Source organism: Ovis canadensis, chromosome 3 (genome assembly GCF_042477335.2).
Source record: "Ovis canadensis isolate MfBH-ARS-UI-01 breed Bighorn chromosome 3, ARS-UI_OviCan_v2, whole genome shotgun sequence".
In the NCBI taxonomy this organism is placed as follows: Eukaryota; Metazoa; Chordata; class Mammalia; order Artiodactyla; family Bovidae; genus Ovis; species Ovis canadensis.
This window is the reverse complement of record NC_091247.1, coordinates 124,069,182-124,091,021: the sequence shown is the minus strand read 5'-3', so window position 1 is coordinate 124,091,021 and position 21,840 is coordinate 124,069,182. Positions and strand designations below refer to the sequence as shown.

General features: G+C 41.0%; 2 protein-coding genes across 14 annotated transcripts in view; one reads left to right on the top strand and one right to left on the bottom strand.

Moving 5' to 3' along the window:
- Positions 1-4,155, bottom strand: part of METTL25 (methyltransferase like 25) — a 250,623-nt gene extending 246,468 nt beyond the window's left edge. For all 13 annotated transcript variants that reach the window (XR_011255835.1, XR_011255837.1, XR_011255836.1 and 10 more), the window contains exon 1: positions 3,838-4,155. Coding sequence is in view for 10 of the 13 variants with exons in the window: in XM_069584143.1 (XP_069440244.1) it covers positions 3,838-4,084 (247 nt within the window). In the remaining 3 variants the exon portion in view is untranslated. The remainder of the gene's footprint in view (positions 1-3,837) is intronic.
- On the top strand, positions 3,758-10,614 carry CCDC59 (coiled-coil domain containing 59). The gene is made up of 4 exons (XM_069584146.1): positions 3,758-4,423; positions 6,917-7,229; positions 8,298-8,397; positions 10,108-10,614. The coding sequence occupies exons 1-4, from the start codon at positions 4,273-4,275 to the stop codon at positions 10,267-10,269; spliced, it is 726 nt and encodes a 241-aa protein (XP_069440247.1). The 5' UTR covers positions 3,758-4,272; the 3' UTR covers positions 10,270-10,614.
- Positions 10,615-21,840: the final 11,226 nt, after the last annotated feature.

The following is a 21,840-nucleotide window of genomic DNA, read 5'->3' as shown; positions in this document are numbered from 1 at the left end:
CTCCAACTTCCAACAAGCCTTCAGCAACTGCAACATCTTGACTGTGAAACCATGAGACCCTAAGCTTGATCCGCCAGTCCATCTGCTCCTGAATTGCTGACCCAGATGCTGTGTGAGAGCGTGTTATCAGCAACAGATAACGTGTAACACTGTGTAATAGTAATATAATTATGGGTCAATGAGTATGTACTCTTCCAATTAAAAGAATTGTAAGGGAGGTCATACAACTCTTGTGTTTCCCTTTAATTACTAGGCTACTTTGTTCTGCTTCTGTGAACATATTTATAACAGCCACTTAAATCCAACATCTGAGCCCAATCAGGATCAGCGCCTATTAACTTATTCCCCCCCCACCTTGGGTCACACTTTGAATTCCCTGAACACAGCTACTTACAATGAGCATCAGGGCTCACTTGCAATCAGTGTTTTGAGCAGGAGTCACACTATCCTGTTTCTGTGCACACTGAGCAGTTTTTGGTTGAAAAGCAGCATTGTGGTTAACTTACTGCAGGGGAGCTGCTTTATTCCTCTAAGGATTTGGTTGCCGTTGTTCTACTAAGAAAAGCGAAGTTGCTTGGACCCACACTGAAATCTGATTCCCCTTCCCCATGCAGCAGCCAGTGTGTCTGCTCAGCTGCTGATTTACAGCACCCTCTCCCCAGCATATCCCTGAGCCTGTGTAGTTCAGCAGGCAGATAAAGACTTGGGTACACGTGACAGTCAGCTTGGGGGTGGCAGGGTAGCGGGGGAGGGAGGTTCAATCTCTCTGTGATTAAGTTTGTTCCCAAGATGACCCAGCCCAAGTTTCCAGTCATCCCTCCAGCCCTGAATTCTAAACTTTGATACAGGAATTCAAAGAGGCTTTTGATTTTTGCTACCCAAGCTGTGTACACTTTGGGGAACACACTCTGTCAAAGTTGCAGCAAGCCTACACACCTCCCCGGGAGCTCTGTCTTTCCAGGGGTCACCATCCCTCTGGCTTTGTCAGCGTTTTTGTGGGACTCTCTGGGTCATGTGAAGTGGTAACTAGTCCATTTTGTGGTCTTTTGACACACTGTTTTTGTAATTTACATCACCGGCTAATTAGTTGATATTTAAAATTCTTTGACAATTTCTCCGTGGCTTCATGCTTGATTTCTTTCCGAGTATTTGTAAAACAACAGTTCTGTATATGTTTTCCTTGCTGTTGGAATTCTCTGACCGTGTGTCTGCTTTCATCATTGGTTTTGATTTCCTGTCTCATCCTGTTGTCTGCTTAGTCGTCCCCCCACCTCCAGCCCCGGGGCTGTAGTTTACACATCCATCTCCCCTCCCCCATCCCCCCACTTGCTCTGGTCATTGCCTGCTGTGGTCCACAGCATGTGTCCCCTTAGTCGGGTTTGTGCTTTGCTTCATGTCTCATTAAATGGTGTTTTTCCCCCATAGCAGTAAGTTTGAATTAGTGTATCACTATGCAGTTACAGGAGAAGGCAATGGCACCCCACTCCAGTACTCTTGCCTGGAGAATCCCATGGACAGAGGAGCCTGGTAGGCTGCAGTCCATGGGGGTCGCACAGAGTCGGACACGACTGAAGCGACTTAGCAGCAGCTGGGTCAACGGCGTGTGGGTGGGTGTGTGCAGTCCAGTGATCAGGTTCACATTCATATCTTAGATCTCAGTCCAGTGGCCCTCCTTTCAGAAGGTGTTTCTTCAATTCCCATCTGCTCTGATCTGAACTCTGCCATGACCATCCTGAGCTGGGAAGGATGTCATTTTCCATTGACGCCTCGCAAGAAAGTCATGAACTCACAGCTTTTCCCAATCAGTAGCGATCTCTCAACAGAAACTCTTCTCATATTTCTGTCCCTGTTTGGTTATCTTCTAGAGACTTCCAATTATTGTCTTTAATAATCTAGCCAGTGTTTGTCATTGCTACCTGCTGGAGGAACTGCCTGATCTCTTCAACTGGCCATTGCCTGAAGTCCACCCTGGATTATTTTAATAGCCTCCGGGCTTGTCTTCCTGCTTCTACCCGCACCTCCTCCACACAGAAATTAGCTCCTAGAAAAGTACTGGCACATAGCAGGCAGTAAGTGAATGTTCCCTGAATGAATGAATGAACAAACTTCCCTAAGATAACAGAGTTGGCAGAACTGGAATTTGTACCCTGACTAAACAGTCTAAAATTTTAATAGCTAAATTACAGTGTACAGAGTGGCTAACAATTCTTTACTAAGATATAAATCTGGTCAAAAAGCAAAAAATGCACTTCTTTGACACAAACAGTAAATTTCATGTAATGATGGGAAAATGTCCTTCTTTTCATAATCTTTACATAAAAAAATTAATATTCCTTTACAAACGTACATTATAAAAATCATTTTTAATACTATAGGTAGCTGACCATTTGTAGAATTGAATATCTTACATTAAAAAAAAATTTAACAGAGTAAGATACACTTCAAAAGTTAATATCCTGGTCTAGATTGTACTATTGTTGAATAGGCTTAAAATTCAACATTCAAAACTTGAAGCGCATGGCATCCAGTCTCAAATAGATGCGCGAAAACGGAAACAGTGACAGACTTTATTTTCTTGGGCTCCAAACTCACAGCGGATGGTGACGGCAGCCATGAAATTAAAAGATCTGTGCTCCTTGGAAGAAAATCTATGACAAACCTAGACAATACATTAAAAAGCAGAGACATCACTTTGCCCACAAAGGTCCCTGAACAGTCAAGGGTATGCTCTTCCCAGTGATCATACACAGTTGTGAGAGCTGGACCCTAAAGGCAGAGCGCCAAAGAACTGATGCCTTCCGACTGTGGTGCTAGGTAAGACTCTTCAGAGTCCCTTGGAGAGCAAGGAGATCAAACCAGTCAATTTTAAAGGAAATCAACCCTGAATACTCGTTGGAAGGACTGATGCTGAAGCTCCCAGACTTTGGCCATCTTATGCAAAGAGCTAACTCATTGGAAAAAAACCCTGATGCTGGGAAAGACTGAGGGCAGTAGGCCAGGGCAGAGGGTGAGACGGTTTGATGGCATCACCAACGCAATGAACATTAACTTGGGTAAACTTTAAGAGACGGTGAGGGACAGGGAGGCCTGGCGTGCAGCAGTCCGTGGGGGTCTCAGAGTCGGAGACCACTGGGTGACTGCGCAACATTTTCTTCTTGTTCATAGTCACCCAGAGAAGGCAATGGCAACCCACTCCAGTACTCTTGCCTGAAAAATCCCACGGACTGAGGGGCCTGGTGGGCTGCAGTCCATGGGGTCGCACAGAGTCGGACACGACTGAGCGACTTCACTTTCATTTTTCACTTTCGTGCACTGGAGAAGGAAATGGCAACCTACTCCAGTGTTCTTGCCTGGAGAATCCCAGGGATGGGGGAGCCTGGTGGGCTGCCGTCTATGGGGTCGCACAGAGTCGGACACGACTGAAGCGACTTAGCAGCAGCAGCAGCATAATCACCACTTGAAATGATCTGAAGAATCCAAAAGACTCATCACGTTAGGTGATGACATCTGCTGTGTTTTCACATGGATCTGTAAGCACTATTCCGCGTTTCCCTTCAATCAAAAAAATTACTGTTAAATTACTAAAGAAAGGTCCTAGCACTGATTTCTTGTTCTTTTTAAACTGTGGAAATACAAAAGCACCCGAGGTCCGAGAGGCGCATCACACAGCCACGCCACCAGGAAGCGGAAAGGCGGCTCCGCTCCCTCCCACGCAGCGATCCGCCAGCCCGCTCACGGCCGGCACAGGCGTCTGCTCGACTTCCGCGACCTGGGACGCTACCCAGGGCCCACGGTCTCCCCCCGCCTTCTTGCCGGCCCCGCCCACCCGCCATTCACCTGAAATTCTCCCGGCTTCCTCTAGGGGGCACGCCTCTGACGCCGCCGAAGCGGACGCCCTGAGCGCCGACAGCACCGTCTCTGGGGGCGAGTCAACCAGTTTCTCCCACACAGACTCCGTGTAGAAGTCCACCGTATGTGCATTCGAAATGGGCAGGGCTTCCCTCAGGAACCGCAGTAGCTTCTGCAACTTGGCACGTAACGTGGACAGGTCCTGGGTCACCGGGAGCGGGCAAGAAGCCGCCATGACGCCCCACCTCCCGGACTGTAGGTGGCGCAAACGTGGCCGCGAGGCAAGGGCTCGGTGGGAAGCAGGAAAGGCCGGATAAGTAGATCTCAGATGTGGATTCTTGCGGTGGGCGATGGATTGCTTCTGCCTGATGACGTATTTTGACTGAGTCCGTTGTGTTTTGCCTGCGCCTTGGTTGGTGTGCCATGGCGCCCGTTTGGCCGGCAGCAAGGGGGCGGACAGGGGGGTTGGGTACGCGTGGAGGAGTTTCACCGGTTGAATTCAGAAATAAGAATGTGAAACGGAAAACGTGGCGACCTAATCATCTGCAAGCCTTCTCGGGGAGCGTTCGCGAAGGTACGTATGTAAGAAGGCAGCCTTTTACACGTTCTCGGCCCTGCGAAATCTTCGGATACGCCAGTCTCCCAAGCTGGGAAGGATTTAGGAACCAGACCCAGCCCTATTTGGAGCCAGGAAATCTGTTCTTAAATTCGCTGAAGCTGTGGGCTGTTCAGAGCATTGGATGAGAAGGCGAGAAAGTGTTAAACATTTTCCTCGACTTAACGCTCATTTTTTAAATATCAGAACTCTTTCCTTTACGTTTTTCCCATGAAATTGCATGTATTACAGTAAAGAGTAGAAGGCAAGCTAGAAATTTACCGATTCTCACCCTTACTAATTAAGAATATCATAGAACCGTCTATTTTTCTCTTACTATCTTTATTTGCTTTAGTTTGTATTTTTCGTTTTATCTTGCCGTCATTGCTGCTGCTGCTAAGTCGCATCAGTTGTGTCCGACTCTGTGCGACCCCATAGACGGCAGCCCACCAGGCTCCCCCGTTCCCCGGATTCTCCAGGCAATACTGGAGTGGGTTGCCATTTCCTTCTCCAATGCATGAAAGTGACAAGTGAAAGTAAAGTCGCTCAGTCGTGCCGGTGTCTTAGCGACCCCATGGACTTCAGCCTTCCAGGCTCTTCTGTCCATGGGGTTTTCCAGGCAAGAGTACTGGAGTGGGTTGCCATTAAGTACCCGTAAATCCCATATGGAATACTAAATCTTAAATAAGTACAGTTTTCTGATAACTGCTGTTGAGAAAGTCATACACCACCATCTAACCTGGTTAATGTTGAATTGCTTGTAAAAAGTCAGTCATAGGATAGTTTCTCTAAGGTAAAATAATAGATGTGAAGTGAAATGAAAGTGGCTCAGTCATGTTTGACTCTGCGACCCCATGGAGTGTAGCCTGCTAAGCTCTTCTGTCTGTGGAATTCTCCAGGCCAGAATACTGGAGTGGGTTGTTCAGTCACTCAGTCGTGTCTGACTTTTTGCGACCTCACGGACTGCAGCATGCCAGACTTCCTGTCCTTTACCATCTCCCCGAGCTTGCTCAGGCTTGGTGATGCCATCCTGCCATCTTGTCCTCTGTCGTCCCTTTTTTAATCTTTCCCAGCATCAGGGTCTTTTCTGTGAGTCAGCTCTTCACGTGAGGTGGCCAGAGTATTGGCGCTTCAGCGTCAGTCCTTCTCATGAATATTCAGGGTTCTGTTCCTTTAGGATTGACTGGTTTGATATCCCTGTAGTCCAGAGGATGCTGAAGAGTCTTATTCAACACCACAGGTGTTCAAGAGCATCAGTTCTTCAACCGCAGCCTTCTTTATGGTCCAGCTCTCACATGCCTACGTGACTACTGGAAAAACGATAGCTTTAACTAGACGGACCTTTGTCTGAAAATTAATGTCTCTGCTTTTTAATGTGCTGTCCAGGTTTGTCATAACTTTTCTTCCAAGGAATAAGCATCTTTTAATTCCTGTTTAATTTCATGGCTGCGGTCACTTATCTGCAGTGATTCTGGAGCCCAAGAAAATAAAAGTCTGTAACTGTTTTCCATTGTTTCCCCATCTATTTGCCATGAAGTGATGGGACTGGATGCCATGATCTTAGTTTTTCGAATGTTGAAGCTTAAGCCAGCTTTTTCACTCTCCTCTTTTCCCTTCATCAAGAGGCTCTTTAGTTCCTCTTTGCCTTTTGCCCTAAGGGTGATGTCATATGGATATCTGAGATTATTGATATTTCTCCCTGCAGTTTTGATTCCAGCTTGTGCTTCCTCCAGCACAGCATTTCATGTGATGTACTCTGCATATAAGTTAAATAAGCAGGGTAACGATGTACATCCTTGACATCTTTCCCAACTTGGAAACAGTCCATTGTTCCATGTTCAGTTCTAACTGATGCTTCTTGACCTGCATACAGGTTTCTCAGGAGGCAGGTAAGGTGGTCTCACAGTCCCATCTTTTGAAGAATCTTCCAGTCAAAGGCTTTAGCATTGTCAGTGAAGCAGAAGTAAATGTTTTTCTGGAATTATCTTGCTGCTTCTCTCATCCAGTTGATGTTGGCAATTTGATCTCTGGTTCCACTGCCTTTTCTGAGTCCAACTTAAACATCTGGGAGTTCTCAGTTCAGATAATGTTGAATAGAAGTGAGGGTTTCCCCCCACTCTTTTGGTATTTATTGAAGACCTAGATTAAGTGTTTAGATGAATTAATGAATGTTTAATTTATGAGTACAATAAATTGGAGTTGTGCAACACTCTAGTTGTTTTTCTTTCTTTGAGAGTCTCAGTTGAGTTCTTCCCAACTTCTGTTAGCTTAGTCTTTTTGCAAAGGACCAAGATACTATTGTTTCTAGTAGCTTCAATTTCTTTTCTTGAAATAACGTTTTAAAGCAAAACATAATGAAATCTAGCATCTGAACATGACGGTGTAAACAGTTTTCTGTTTTCAATTAACAACTACATTTTTCATGCAATGTTTTCTGAGAAAGTAATTCAAGACTGATGTATTCTTCAACAGGACAAGGCTTTGCATTTCGAAGAAAACTCAAGATTCAGCAAACTTATAAGAAATTACTCCGGAAGGAAAAGAAGTCTCAAACCCCAAGTGAATCCCCCTTCACAGATTGGTATCCTGATCATCTGAAACATCTTTATTTAGCTGAAGAGGAAAGACTCAGGAAGCAGCTTAGAAAAGCTGACCAGCCTCTGTCAGAACAAGAAGTTGATCAGCCTTTGCCAGAAGACCAAGGTAGCAATGACCAGGCTTTGTCTGAAGAACACTGTAGCATTGAGCAGCCTCAGCCAGAAGAACCGTGTAGCATAAGAATAAAGTATGTATTACAGTCTTTTGAAATTCTTTATTGTGGATGTAAGTAGCATTTTATGAAAGAGATTATAGAACAATTTCTATAGTAATGGGAATTTACCTTGGGGCGTTTCAGAAGTCGCAAGTGATTATATGAAAATATTTTCATGAAGGCGTTCTTGTTAGCTTAAATGACTGAGTTATGTTAGGTAAGCTTAATAAAGTAATGAAATTAGGAGATCTGGGTTTAGATTTAAGCCTCTCAAGTACATTTATTTGGTCCATGGTTAATGCTTGCTATTTATGTTTTGAAAAATCTAACTTTTGAGAGGTATTACAGTGTAGTGCATCATAGACTCTGGAGTGGCTTTAATATGTTGGTGCCCAGTGTCCTCTTCTTTAAAATGGAAATAATAATAGTATGTGATTTACAGCTACCATGTTGCATACCCCAGGATGGATTATTTATAGACTATGGTATCCCTGACCCATCTCGTGATGTGATGATTAAATGACTTCATTTATATATGGTCCTTAAAAAGGCATGTGATACATGGGAAGTAGTATATGACTGTTAACTGCTACTGCTACTACTACTACTATTATTAATATGGACTCCCCCCCCGCCCCTCCCAGAGAACATATACTTGATTGTAATACAAATGAAATGGAATAGAGACAAGTTGGTCAGAGAACTTTGGGATTAAAGTTCATGTACACCCATGAAGTCCTTCATAACATCCTTCAATTTAATGCCTTTGCAGCCTGTCATTTCTACCATTCATATGCTGGTTTACTTCTTCAAACATTTTAGGACCTTTCAGAACTTTCTGTATTTTCCCTGGTTGAACTGTTTCTCCAAAACTCTATATTTATCACCTTATATATCTTGACAGGTATAACAAAAAATTTAACGTGTTATTTGGATGTCTTACTAGCAAGATATAATGTCTTTCTTTCAACATCTCTCCCCCTGCCTTAAGTTGCATTAGTGAGATTTGACTATATAAGTACTATATTTGATGTAATTTTGTCATAATTTTGGTTGTATCATTTTTAATGCTTATGATTTGTTTTCATTTATCTTGCAAAGCTCCATTAATATTCCAAAGAAAAATAAAAAGAAAACATCAAATCAAAAAGCACAGGAAGAATATGAGCAGATACAAGCTAAGCGTGCTGCTAAGAAACAAGTAAGATCTATTTTAAAAATATTTAGATTCATTTTTCTTTATCCTAAGTGTATATGTAAGCTTTTCTTCTAAATATGGGGCCCATAGTATGCGCATCTGTAAATGTTTACTGGGTAAATGAATAATCTGAGAGGAGCTGGAGATTTCAACATTCTGATTCCTCTATTGTTTATATTACCCTGGAAGGTGATAGTAATAGTCATTTTTTTAACAATTGCCTCAAGAGAGTATACATAATAAATCTTTTTTTTTTTTTTTTCGCTTTACAATACTGTATTGGTTTTGCCATACATTGACATGAATCAGCCACGGGTGTACATGAGTTCCCTATCCTGAATTTGAAAACTACTGAAAAATATAGATTTTTATAAATTTACATCAAAGCAAGTAGAAGTCAGAGGGAGGTGTTAGAATAAAATAATATTTTAAAGAGTTTTTCTTGCTCATTAAAAACCCTACTAGATTATCAGTAAGTTACCATTCTTTGTTATCATTCATAAACCCACAGTTATAATAGCTTTTTGTAACAAAATCATGTGCAGCTTCCGCAAAATTGTCTATCTGCGGTTCATTCATATTTCTTACATTAAAACTCTATTAATCCATCACATTAAAAAGGTTTAGCACATCAGTCAAAAAGACCCCGAAGTTGGTGCTGATATATAATTTCTTGTATGTGTTAGTTTTACAGATTGTATAACTAAGAAATCTAAAAGTTTCACATGTAAAATTTATTTGATTATTTTTAAACTGATGGCAGACTAGAGTGAAGTAGGAATATTTCTCCATGGAAAAACTAAACCTCTGTTTCATAGATTGTTATAGTATGCTTTGGTTTTTAAACTAACCTTCTGATACTGCCACCTTTGTAAATAGTATATTAGATGAAATAAGAGCCATTATACTGTAAGACATACAACATTTAAAAAAATTCTATTATGTATTAAAATATAGTATATTGAGATATATAATTATATAATGTATGTGAAAGCACTTTGTTAATTATGTCATCATACAAATGTAAGGGTGTGTCATGTGGAAGCTATATGTGTTACAGGAGAAGTTGAAAAACTGCACTTACTGTATTATTTCAAGAACTTTTAACTGTATATATAAGAGTATAGTATTTTAAGTAGTACTTTTGAGACCTATATAACTTTGAATTATTTTTCTTTAAGCGCAAATGAATTTAAGTCTTGATCTTAGCAAATCAGATCAACATGATAATTCTTAAATAATCAAAATCATAACAATATTTTACATGTATACAGTGTACAGTCAGTAAGTACTTCTCGAATTTAAATACTTCTTGAATTAAATCTGTCAGATGGCAAATTTAAAAGAATACCAGATATTCTAGAAATGATTTCAGTGTTACAGGGACTAGGTAACCTGTAAAGTCACTTCTGACTCTTCAGTGGATCTAATTAAGTAATGAAATTATTAAATATGCCTTCTCTCTTTGTGCTTTGATTTTATTCATATGCACAATTAAAATTGTTAAATAATTTTGCATTGTGCTATGCTATAGCACGTATGACAGTTTAAAGGCCAAGAGAGTACACCACCGCGCTTACTAGTAGCATTTCACATTTTGAAAAATATAAGACAGACCTTGAAGTGTTTGCATGGTGATAGCTATTTCAACAGAATTGTGGCCAATATCTGCTGTTTGTCACTAATGAAAATTATATACATTAATAATTTCAGGAATTTGAGAAGAGAAAACAAGAGAGAGAAGAAGCTCAAAGGCTCTACAAAAAGAAGAAAATGGAAGTGTTCAAAATACTGAGCAAAAAGACTAAAAAGGGGCAACCAAACTTGAATTTACAAATGGAGTATCTTCTAAAAAAAATACAAGAAAAGAATTAAGTCAGACGTTGTTGCCTGACTAATCAACCTTTAAAATATATGCTTGCTATTGAGTTCTTTTGTATATGGAGTGTCCCTCCTAACATTTAACTAAATTTGTCAACATAAACTGAATGGTTAAGCTATATGAAATATAAGATATCCAAATATTTTTGTTTTTATAAAAGAAAATTATATATATATGCTCTATATTATATATATGATTTGATTTTTATTTATTTGCCACTGAAGGAAGGTTGCCCTTAAGAATTGAAAGAACCTGCTATTTGTGCAACAAATTCAAGCATGTGATAATTTTGTACTGTATGAAATTCAGATGAAATAAAGTGTTTTGAAAGTAAGGGAGCAACGCTTTCAACAGATCATTTCAATAAATGTTTAAGTTTAGCAGTGAACTGTTATGGTTTTAAAATTCTATAATTATGGAATCCTGAAGGAGGCAGAGATGCCCCTTGAACTTTTTTAATTTATCTTCAGTACATTTTATAGGGGGAGGATCCTATACACCATATTTTATTTATATGTATATCCTGCATACCATATTATATCCTATACACCGTGTTATAGTGTGGTCTTCATAAAGCACAGTTTGATATTTATAATCATTCCCTTAAGTGGAAGTAATGGATTGTCCCAAAATGTTTCTCTGGGCTTTCCTATAACTTACAGAAAAACCATAACGAACCCTTTTGCCAACTTACTGCATAGTATAGGAGTTTTTGAAGGGTGATGGCAACCTAGCAGTGTCAGAGCAGGTCTTAATCTTTCCAGATCCTATGGGACCATATCTTGTAAGAACATTGTTACGGGACCTACCAGTGTTGTGTCTGTTGGTACCTTTGTGAACCAAGGGAAAGTACGGCAGTGCTGCTTCTCCTGTTTCCTTGAAATCACTGCAAAATCAGATAGGCTTGGTTATCAACATAAACAAGAGAACTGCAATAATCATAAAACATTGCATAGTAAATGCTATCCTTTATATGTGGTAACAGGTACACTGCAATGTTGGCTTTAAGGTTTTGGTAGCTCTACTGATGATTCTACATTTAAAGGTGCAATAGGAGATGCTGAGGAAACATGACTTACTAGAGAGGAATTCTTTATTACAGAGAACAGTACTTAATAATTTGCAGTACATTATATTATATATGGGCTTTCCTGGTGGCTCAGATGGTAAATTACAGGAGACCTGGGTTTGAGGAGACTGCAGTGTAGGAGACCAGGGTTCGATCCCTGGGTCAGGAAGATCCCCTGGAGAAGGGAATGGGCTATCCACTCCAGTATTCTTGCCAGGTGAGTTCCATGGACAGAGGAGCCTGGCAAGTTAGAGTCCATGGGGTTGCAAAGAGACAGACACGACTGAGCGACTTTTTCATATATGTATTTCATTTAAAATGAACAACTCAGCCTAAATTTGGCTACATTGGTAAAAACAGTAGACTATGAAGCAGTGTAAAATAGTTAATTGCTTAATACTGATTTCACATGTGTTTTACTTCTAGATGTCAGGACAAAAATTAGAGATCTGGTCTTTTTGCAACATGAGTAAAAATCAGTTAGGTTCATTGTAACTTTTTGCTCAGTAGCTGCTACATATGCAAGTTCCTCCGAGGAAAATAGATGGCAGTAAGTGCCAAATAACATCTTAGAACAAGAAGCAATCAGTGGCCATTGGGTTCAGGACAAAAGATGCAGACTTGACTGCACCGGAGATGTACCCGCAGAGCTTCAAGATCCCTATCCCAAGATGAGTAGCCTTGAGGGGCTCCATAATAGATGCTCTAACAAGCAACCCGGTGATTCTGCTGTGGTTCATCCTCCAAGCCCTAGACCATGGTCTTGGTCTTTGAGAGATGGTTCATCTGTTTATAGAGATCAGAAGTTTCACAAATAAGATGGCCTGTGCGAAAAGCCTTCAGGATTGTAAACAGAATCATGGGTGAAGACAGCATGAAGAAAATTACAAAGGGAAGAAAACTTGGGGTACATTTAAAAGCTTAATAAAGTCTTAAAAATAGTTGTGACGTATATTATTACTGATGGGGTTAACACTTCTGTCCATGACTGATGTGTCCTTCCGCATGAAGGGGGCGCCCATACCTAACACACATGGCCTCCTTACTGATCTTACTGTACTTTCCAGGGAGGGAGGTATGACTTATGTATATGATCAGTTTGGGAGAAGACCTGGCCTGCCTGCGCTTCGCTGGTGGTTCAGGCAGTCAAGAATCTGCCTGCAGTGCAGGGGATATGGGCTCAATCCCTGGGTAGAAAAGATCCTCTGGAGAAGGGAATAGCTACCCACACCAGCATTCTTGCCTGCAGAATTTTCATGGACTGAGAAGCCTGGTGGGCTACAGTCCATGAGGTTGCAAAGAGTTGGACAAGACAGTGAGGAACCCTTTACTGGGCTGCCTACAGGGAGTTTGTACTCTTAACTACTATTTTTATACTGAAAACAGTGAAGAACAGGCTATGTCGATAAAGGAGAGGATGGGGTTGGAGGCAGAGCAGGGAAGAGGCCTGTGTTTGGGGGAAGGTAATATCTGGAGCCCCAGTTCGTGCTGCACAGGTCAGTACCTTAAGGAATAAAGCAGAAATGAAACGTGAGGGAACATGATACATAAGTGGAGAAGCTTTGGGTGGCCAGACCATGTGCTATCAGACCTCAGTATGTATGTAAGGAGTTTTGATCTTGGTAATTTATAGAGGCTTATATGGAACCATTAATTTGATTTTTTATAAATGTGTAGTAGGCTTCTTACTGCTATGGCTTTAGCAAGTGGCGTTAAGCCCTGAGGCATGTGGGATTTCTTGAGCTCAAGTTTAGGGTAGCTATGTCCGCTTAAAACTGGTGGTTTCTACAGAGGCAGGCCTCAACAGAGGAGCAGGGAGGGGAGGGGAATGACGGAGACACACAGGCTTCACTGAAGGCACAAGGTGTAGCCGTGGGGCTCGCCCAAATGCTGGCCTGGATGGCCTCAGCTGATGCCAGCAAAGACAGGATCTATCGAGCTACTCTGGCTGTGCTGTCAGTAACAAGGCACTGGCATGTGCAGGCAGCCTTAGGGTGCTGCAGCAGTCTGACCTTGAACAATATTTAAATTCATGGGTGAGTATCAGGGGCCTTATCAGCGGCTGAAGAGCTACCAGAATGCAACTTTCATCTGAGGCAAGAATTTTATGATAAAAAATCCAGATGTGCTAAACATTGATGACTGTATCAGTATTTGCTGCTTTTAAACTTTCGCTAAGGCAGAGAATTCTACACACAGTACAGAGCTCTCGGGAAGTTCCTGGTTTAAATTGTTCATGCCAGTCATAAAATTCAGTATGAAAGAACAAAATCTGAATATAAAGATACTTGATTATATTAGATGGAATCAGGACCACAAGAGATCTGGTGATTGGCACTGCTCCACGGCAAATCTCTACTTTGCAAGACAGCATCAGTGTTTGAAATGCCAGAATGAAGATACAGTGTGCCATGCTAAATGCATGGAGATAAATCTAGCTTCTTGATGCAAAATTTCTTCTGGTTTAGCTGATGTGTGCAGGGCATGGGCCCCTGACAGTTGGCATAAACTGGCCGGCATTCTGATGAGACTAAAGCCATCCCAGTTATCCTCCTTCCTACATACCAATGATTTTCTACAATGGAGTTTCTGCTATAAACTAACAATTACAACTACTTGGTTCTGGGAACATAGTTTTGTCCATGATAACCACTGTATGAATTTGGTGAACGTAAAGCAAGTGTTACAACTACTTTGGATGTTCTGCTAAATCTTTGGACCTTTTAAAAATTGAGACACACCACAGACTTGATGCTGAGCTAATATAACCTTTGAGGCGCCAAATGAGCTATTCCAAGGAAAACACACAGGCTGCCATGGTTGTAGGGATCCGTCTAGGCATTAACTTTTCTGGCTGTGAATGAACAAAATAAAACTGGGAGGGATTTTAATTTTGTAGGATTTTTACCTTATAAGGGCAAGAGAAATGGATTTGGGGACTTGAATTCTTTTGCCTTTGGATGTTTAACTGGAAAGGTAATTTAATATATAGACTTTATTTTCTCCCTAGGAGTTTGAAAGGAAACATATTTGTACTAAAACATGGGAAACATTGGCATTTTACTGTAAGTTTAATATTGGGCTCTCTTTAAATGTTTGGATAATTGCCATTGAGAATACTTGATTGATTCACCAATGGAGCTGAGAGCTTTACATCAGAAATGCACACTTCATGGACTTAGTGACCCTGGGTTTACAAACATATATTGAGATATAACCGATGGAATACATTTAAAATGTATTATTTGGTGAGTTTGGGCACTCAAGAAACCATCAGCGTAATCACAAATCCGTCACTGTTATCTCCCAAAGTTTCCTCATGCCCCTTTTTCATCAGTTCTACCAGGGGCTCCTCAAAGAGGCCCCTGGAAGCCACTTATCTGCTGTTCTGTGTTAGTCCAACTCTTTGCAACCCCAAAGACTGTAGCCCATCAGGTTCCTCTTGTCCATGGAATTCTCCAGGCAAGAATACAAAGTGGATTGCCATTTTCTTCTCCAGAGGATCTCCCTGACCCAGGGATCGAACCTGGGTCTCCTGCACTGGGAGACAGATTATAAACAGTCTGAGCCACCAGCGTTACTATATATAATTAACAGGTTCAAACATTTTATAAAATTAGAATTATATACTGTATACTCTTTTCTGTGTTTCTTTTAGTCAGACAAATTTTAGATTCATTAATGTTGTTGCATTTATCAATATTTCCTTTTTTGTTGCTGAGTACCCTGTGGTATCGGAGAAGGCAATGGCACCCCACTCCAGTACTCTTGCCTGGAAAATCCCATGGATGGAGGAGCCTGGTGGGCTTCAGTCCATGGGGCCGCTAAGAGTTGGACACAACTGAACGACTTCATTTTCACTTTTCACTTTCATGCATTGGAGAAGGAAATGGCAACCCACTCCAGTGTTCTTGCCTAGAGAATCCCAGGGATGGGGGAGCCTGGCGGGCTGCCATCTATGGGGTCGCACAGAGTTGGACACGACTGAAGTGACTTAGCAGCAGCAGCAGCACCCTATGGTATAGACGTGTCAGCATTTGTTTGTTCATTTACCTGTTGATTGACATTTGGGTTGCTCCTAGTTCGGGGCTCCCAAAAATAAAGCTACTAATTGAAGTCGCTCATTCGTGTCTGGACTCTTTGCGACCCCGTGGACTGTAGCCTACCAGGCTCTGCCATCCATGGGATTTTCCAGGCAAGAATACTGGAGTGGGTTGCCATTTTCTTCTCCAGGACATCTTCCCAACCCAGGGATTGAACCTGGGTCTCCCGCGTTGTAGGCAGACGCTTTACCATCCAAGCCACCAAGGAAGTCTTAGTTCCGGGCTCCCAAGAATAAAGCTACTATGAACGTTTCTGTATAGGTGTTTGTGTGGACATAAACTTTCAGTTCTCTGAACAGGTAAATGCCTAGGAGGGAAATGGTTCAGTCACATGGTAAGTATATAACATTTTAGGAAATGTGACATCTCTAAAGAGATTAGGTACTAGAAAAGGGGCTACCTGCTGAAAGTGAGAAAGAAGTCTGCGAAATCAAATTAGGGGTCCAACAATGATACTCAAGATATCATAGCATCCTCCACTTCATATCTATTTCTACCCAATGCAGATGCTACATTTTCTATTTTAAATCTCACTGCTTTGTCTCAACCTGTTCCTTTCAGTACTAATAAAATAATGGGAGGTTGTCTCTAAAAGACACTGACACCTATGCTTTGACTATTCTTGTAACTTTTACTAATTTCCATTGTGTGCCTCTGCTCCAGCAAGCTAAATTGCGACTTGCTCTGTAACAGCATCGTGAAATTCCGTGTTTGCCAGGGGGCACCACACCAGAGCCAGCCAAACTAAAGCAGTTCCTTCACGGGTACTGTCCTCGCCTGGTGCATCGTTAGATCAGATTCCTTCTTCTCTTCAGTTTAAAGACTTACTGATGTGACTAGAGTATTGGAAGCTGACCTACTAAGAGTCAAATGAATCCTTATAACTCCCCTCTGAGGTCATCCCAATATCCATTCAAACTTGAAGGAAGTTCAGGAATAAAACTCATTATTGAGTTTGTATTAGAGTAAGGATGACCACATCTCAGTCCTTGCAATACTCCCACACAGGCAGGTAAGAAGCTGATCAAGAGACTACCTCTGCTTGTTCATGATCTCAAGGTGGGTGATGGAATTTTGATGCCCATATTCCTGGTGGTTCCCAACACAAATATGCCCTATCCTCCAGCCCCTGAAAAAGTCAGTATTTCACAGTAGTCAGTTTATATGCAGCTTTCCTTCCTAGGCACATAAAGCCAATTAATATTTGTGATTTTGTGGGAAAATGAATAGTATATCTAGATGCTTATACCTCAGGGATTTCAGAATCCTCATGCTTCCCTCCATCTAAACAAGTCAGTCTAAACCGAAAGATTCATTTTTCTTTGAGAGTTCATCGTTGTACAGTATATAGATTACTGTGCCTTCCTAACCTAAGCACTTCACAGGAAAACTTCCTATAACTCTTCTTAAGATTAACTGAAAAGCTTTATAAACCACGTAGGAAAAAGCTATAATTTTGCTAAGAAATTACAAATTATTTGGGTCACAATCTGTCAGCCATGGATGCTTTCTGTTCACCACAACACATAAAATTTCCATGTTACCAAAGTTCTAAACTAAGAAAAATAATGAAAACATTTTTTTTGAGGATTGACTGGTTATTACAAACAATAAATACCTAATTTAAAAAATAGCTCAGTCCCTTCATGAGCTTATTAAAGCAACAGTTCCTGAGTCTCTTCCATGGGAAGAAGAAAAGAAGAAGTTTTCTCCTCTTTCACTGCTTCTCTTCAACTATCTTGCACTTTGGGTATCCCAAACATGTCAAACCCTTTTCTTTTCTGTTAATGAAAGAAAAGATGCTATATTTTGAGTATTAGTTCATGAGAGCCAGTAGGTTGCCTCTTTTAGCCTAATCCATGGTTTAGTAACCAAGGCATACTTTTTAGGCTTGCCAAATGCTAGAGCATCTGCCAAACAGGTTGAAGCTTCTGCCAATATATTGTTTGTGTGTCACTAACTCTATGATTTGCACCTGCTGAACAATCATTGTTATAATACTTTTAGACAACACTCAAGATTTCTCTATCAGCAACTTTTCTATTTATGAAGCTTTGTTAATTATCTCTTTTATGTATCCCTATTTAACAAAAGTCAAACCTTACTCTTGCAACTTGATTCCTTTTCAGGATGAAGGGAAAACATGTGACTATAGCAATGACTAAGATAAGCATGTCCAGGACTGGTCTTACAGAACCCTTTTAGTTCATCTTGACTTAATACAACTTATAGATGGATTTTATTTTAGAGATTATAAAGGCATCCTCTTTTGCTGTGTCTACCAAAAGTGTAGCCGTCAAAGGGCTCCATTACATAATATTCGATCTTCCAGATTCCAGAATTAATAGTTCTGACTAAAGCCTTTATTGTGGCAAAAGACAAAAGGTAATCTTTTAGAATTGTTCATGTCCCCCTAGGCAGACAATGGGGAGATCTGCTCCAGGTCTCTCTTCTATCTCTGGCTCCTTGGCACACGACAGCAGAACTCTAGTCTCCATGTGGTGTCCTCCCCGCGTGCGTGCTTTTCTTTTCAAATTTCCCTTATGATAAATACACCAGTTATACTGTTTTAGGATTCACCCCAAATTACCTTATTTTCACATGACTAACTAGGTAAAGCTCTTACCTCTAAATAAGATCACGTTCTTAGGTCCTAGTGGTGAGGACTCCAGTATGTATTTTTTGAAATGAAATGAAGTGAAAGTCACTCAGTTGTGTCTGACTCTTTGCAACTCCATACCGCTAATGGAGTTCTCCAGGCCACAATACTGGAGTGGGTAGCCTTTTCCTTCTCCAGAGGACCTTCCCAACCCAGGGATCGAACCCAATATCTTTTTTAGGGAATACAATTCAACCAATAACATATCAACATGACAATGCTTTTCGGCATTACTGGGCACCATTTCTATTCTTACTATAGGTTCATGTGTCACGGTGCAAGCGAACTACCAACCAAGCTACAAACTATCAAATCAGTGGGTTTCTACTCACATGAGATTTAAATTGAGACCGACTCAAAAAAGTCTCCAGAAGCAGATAATTTCAAGAAGCAGTCATTTTGTCCAAGGATTCTGAACCAAGGAGATGACAGTGGATATACAGTCCATGCCTGAGATTGGCAAAATAAGACACAACTGAAAGAATTTCTTTAAAACAACCATTCTTTTTCTTGTAATTATTATTCTTGTATTCTTGGTCATTTAACCCAAATATCACATGATCATTGTCTTCTCTCAGCACAGTTGAGTTTAACCATGCTCAGTTCTTGGTATATTCAAAATAAACAAGTTATTAGCCTATGCATTTGCAATAGCATTTAGTGCAGAAATGGTTGGGTATATGGGAACTTCTTTGTTCATAAAAAGAATATTTGCATATTACCATATCTTATGGGCTTCCCAGGTGGCACTAGTGTTAAAGAACCCATGTGCCAATGCAGGAGACATAAGAGATGCCAGTTCAATCCCTAGGTCAGGAAGATCCCTTGGAGGAGGGCTTGGCAACACACTCCAGTGTTCTTGCCTGAAGAGTCCCATAGACAGAGGAGCCTGCTGGGCTATCGTCCATGGGGTCACAAAGAGTCAGACACGACTTAAGCAACTTAGCAGTCATGCACGTACCGTATCCTGTACTTCTATTTATTATGCAAGGCATTTGCAATTGTTCTAGTCCCCATGATCTACATGAGGTTTGGGAAAACTTTCCTGTGCTTTTCTGCAGAGGCCTGGTTTACCTGACCAAAAACCACAGAGGCCATGGGGTCTAAGTGGGGACAACTTTTGTTACAACTCAATTTCAGAGGCTAAAAACACTAATAGATAATGGCTGGCACAAATATGTGTCTCTTTCAGCAATGTTCAAGAGATTAAATAATTATATTAAAATGATTGGGAGGACATATACCCTGAGAAAACCATAATTGAAAGAGACACATGTACCCCAATGTTCATTGCAGCACTATTTACAATAGCTAGGACATGGAAACAACCTAGATGTCCACTGATAGATGAATGGATAAAGAAGTTGTGGTAGATATTTACAATGGAATATTACTCAGCCATAAAAAGGACACATTTGAGTCAGTTCTAACGAGGTGGATGAACCCAGAGCATGTTACATGGAGTGAAGTAAGTCAGAAAGAGAAAAACAAAAATTGTATATTAACACATATATATGAAATAGAAAGATGTTATGGATGAACTTATTTGCAGGGCAGCAATGAAGAGAGACATAGAGAAGAGCCTTGTGGACACAGTTTGGGAGGGAGAGGGTGGGACAGATAGAGAGAGTGGCAAGGAAACATATACATCACCATGTAAAATAGAGAGTCAGTGGGGATTTGCTCTGTGACAACCTAGAGGGGTGGGATGGGGTGGGACATGGGAGAGGGGTACAAGAAGGAGGGGACACACATATACCTATGGCTGACTCATCCTGATGTACAGCAGAGACCAACACAGTATTATAAAGCAATTATTCTCCAGTTTAAAAAAAACCTTTAGTGCAATATAACAACAAAGACTTTGATATTTGTTTATCTTTAGAATTTTTTATTTTCACTAGAAATTAAAGGCTTTGTCTCATTGACACAAAATTCCCAGCATGTTTTAGGTGCTTAATTACTGTAGGCTAAGTGTAGGAAAAAAATTTTAGTCAAAAAAAAGGGAAGAAGATAGGGGGATACAATACCAAGGGAATTTAGTGCAAGTTTCCTAAGGATTAATTGTGAGTAATTCCTTTTTCCTTATATTGAATTGGTGAAATTAGGGTTACCTGTTAACTAATTAGGTTTAGTAATTTATCCTGTCTCTTGTCAGTTGTCCAGCATCCAATAGTAAAGGCAAAGCACTATTCCACACACCAAAACTAGTTAATCCCTGGCTGGAAAGGTTGTTTGGTTCAAGGAAAATTTCTTCTCGTGGTTACGTCTATGGTGATACAGTGCAGTTGCTTAGGTTTCAGAGAATTGTTATCTTAATGAACCAGCTTTATTGTTGAACCTATGATGTGTTCAGTTCAGTTCAGTTGCTCAGTCGTGTTCGACTCTTTGCAACCCCATGAATCACAGCACGCCAGGCCTCCCTATCCATCAACAACTCCCGGAGTTCACTCAGACTCGTGTCCATCGAGTCAGTGATGCCATGCGTTCACCGAGTCAGTGATGCCATGCAGCTATCTCATCCTCTGTCGTCCCCTTCTCCCCCTGCCCCCAATCCCTCCCAGCATCAAAGTCTTTTCCAATGAATCAACTCTTCACATGAGGTGGCCAAAGTACTGGACTTTCAGCTTTAGCATCATTCCTTCCAAAGAAATCTCAGGGTTGATCTCCTTCAGAATGGACTGGTTGGATCTCCTTGCAGTCCAAGGGACTCTCAAGAGTCTTTTCCAATACCACAGTTCAAAAGCATCAATTCTTTGGCACTCAGCTTTCTTCACAGTCCAACTCTCACATCCATACATGACCACGGAAAAACCATAGCTTTGACTAGACAGATCTTAGTGGGCAGAGTAATGTCTCTGCTTTTGAATATATTATCTAGGTTGCTCATAACTTTTCTTCCAAGGAGTAAGGGTCTTTTAATTCCATGGCTGCAGTCACCATCTGCAGTGATTTTGGAGCCCCCGCCAAAAAAGTCTAACACTGTTTCCACTGTTTCTCCATCTATTTCCCATGGAGTGATAGGACCGGATGCCATGATCTTTGTTTTCTGAATACTGAGCTTTAAGCCAACTTTTTCACTCTCCTCTTTTACTTTCATCAAGAGGCTTTTTAGTTCCTCTTCACTTTTTTTCCTTAAGGGTGGTGTCATCTGCATATCTGAGGTTATTGATATTTCTCCCGGCAATCTTGATTCCAGCTTGTGCTTCTTCCAGTCCAGCATTTCTCATGATGTACTCTGCATAGAAGTTAAAGAAGCAGGGTGACAATATACAGCCTTGACGTACTCCTTTTGCTATTTGGAACCAGTCTGTTGTTTCATGTCCAGTTCTAACTGTTGCTTCCTGGCCTGCATACAGATTTCTGAAGAGGCAGGTCAGGTGGTCTGGTATTCCCATCTCTTTCAGAATTTTCCACAGTTTCTTGTGATCCACACAGTCAAAGGCTTTGGCATAGTCAATAAAGCAGAAATAGATGTTTTTCTGGAACTCTCTTGCTTTTTCCATGATCCAGCAGATGTTGGCAATTTGATCTCTGGTTCCTCTGCCTTTTCTAAAACCAGCTTGAACATCTGGAAGTTCACGGTTCACGTATTGCTGAAGCCTGGCTTGGAGAATTTTGAGCATTACTTTACTAGCATGTGAGATGACCGCAATTGTGTGGTAGTCTGAGCATTCCTCGGCATTGCCTTTCTTTGGTATTGGAATGAAAACTGACATTTCCAGTCCTGTGG

Bases quoted from the DNA above. Each gene is read 5' to 3' on its own strand.
- CCDC59 (XM_069584146.1), top strand. From the start codon at position 4,273: ATGGCGCCCGTTTGGCCGGCAGCAAGGGGGCGGACAGGGGGGTTGGGT. The intron at 7,230-8,297 runs GTATGTATTACA...TATCTTGCAAAG, and splicing joins CCGTGTAGCATAAGAATAAA to CTCCATTAATATTCCAAAGA. The intron at 8,398-10,107 runs GTAAGATCTATT...TAATAATTTCAG, and splicing joins AGCGTGCTGCTAAGAAACAA to GAATTTGAGAAGAGAAAACA.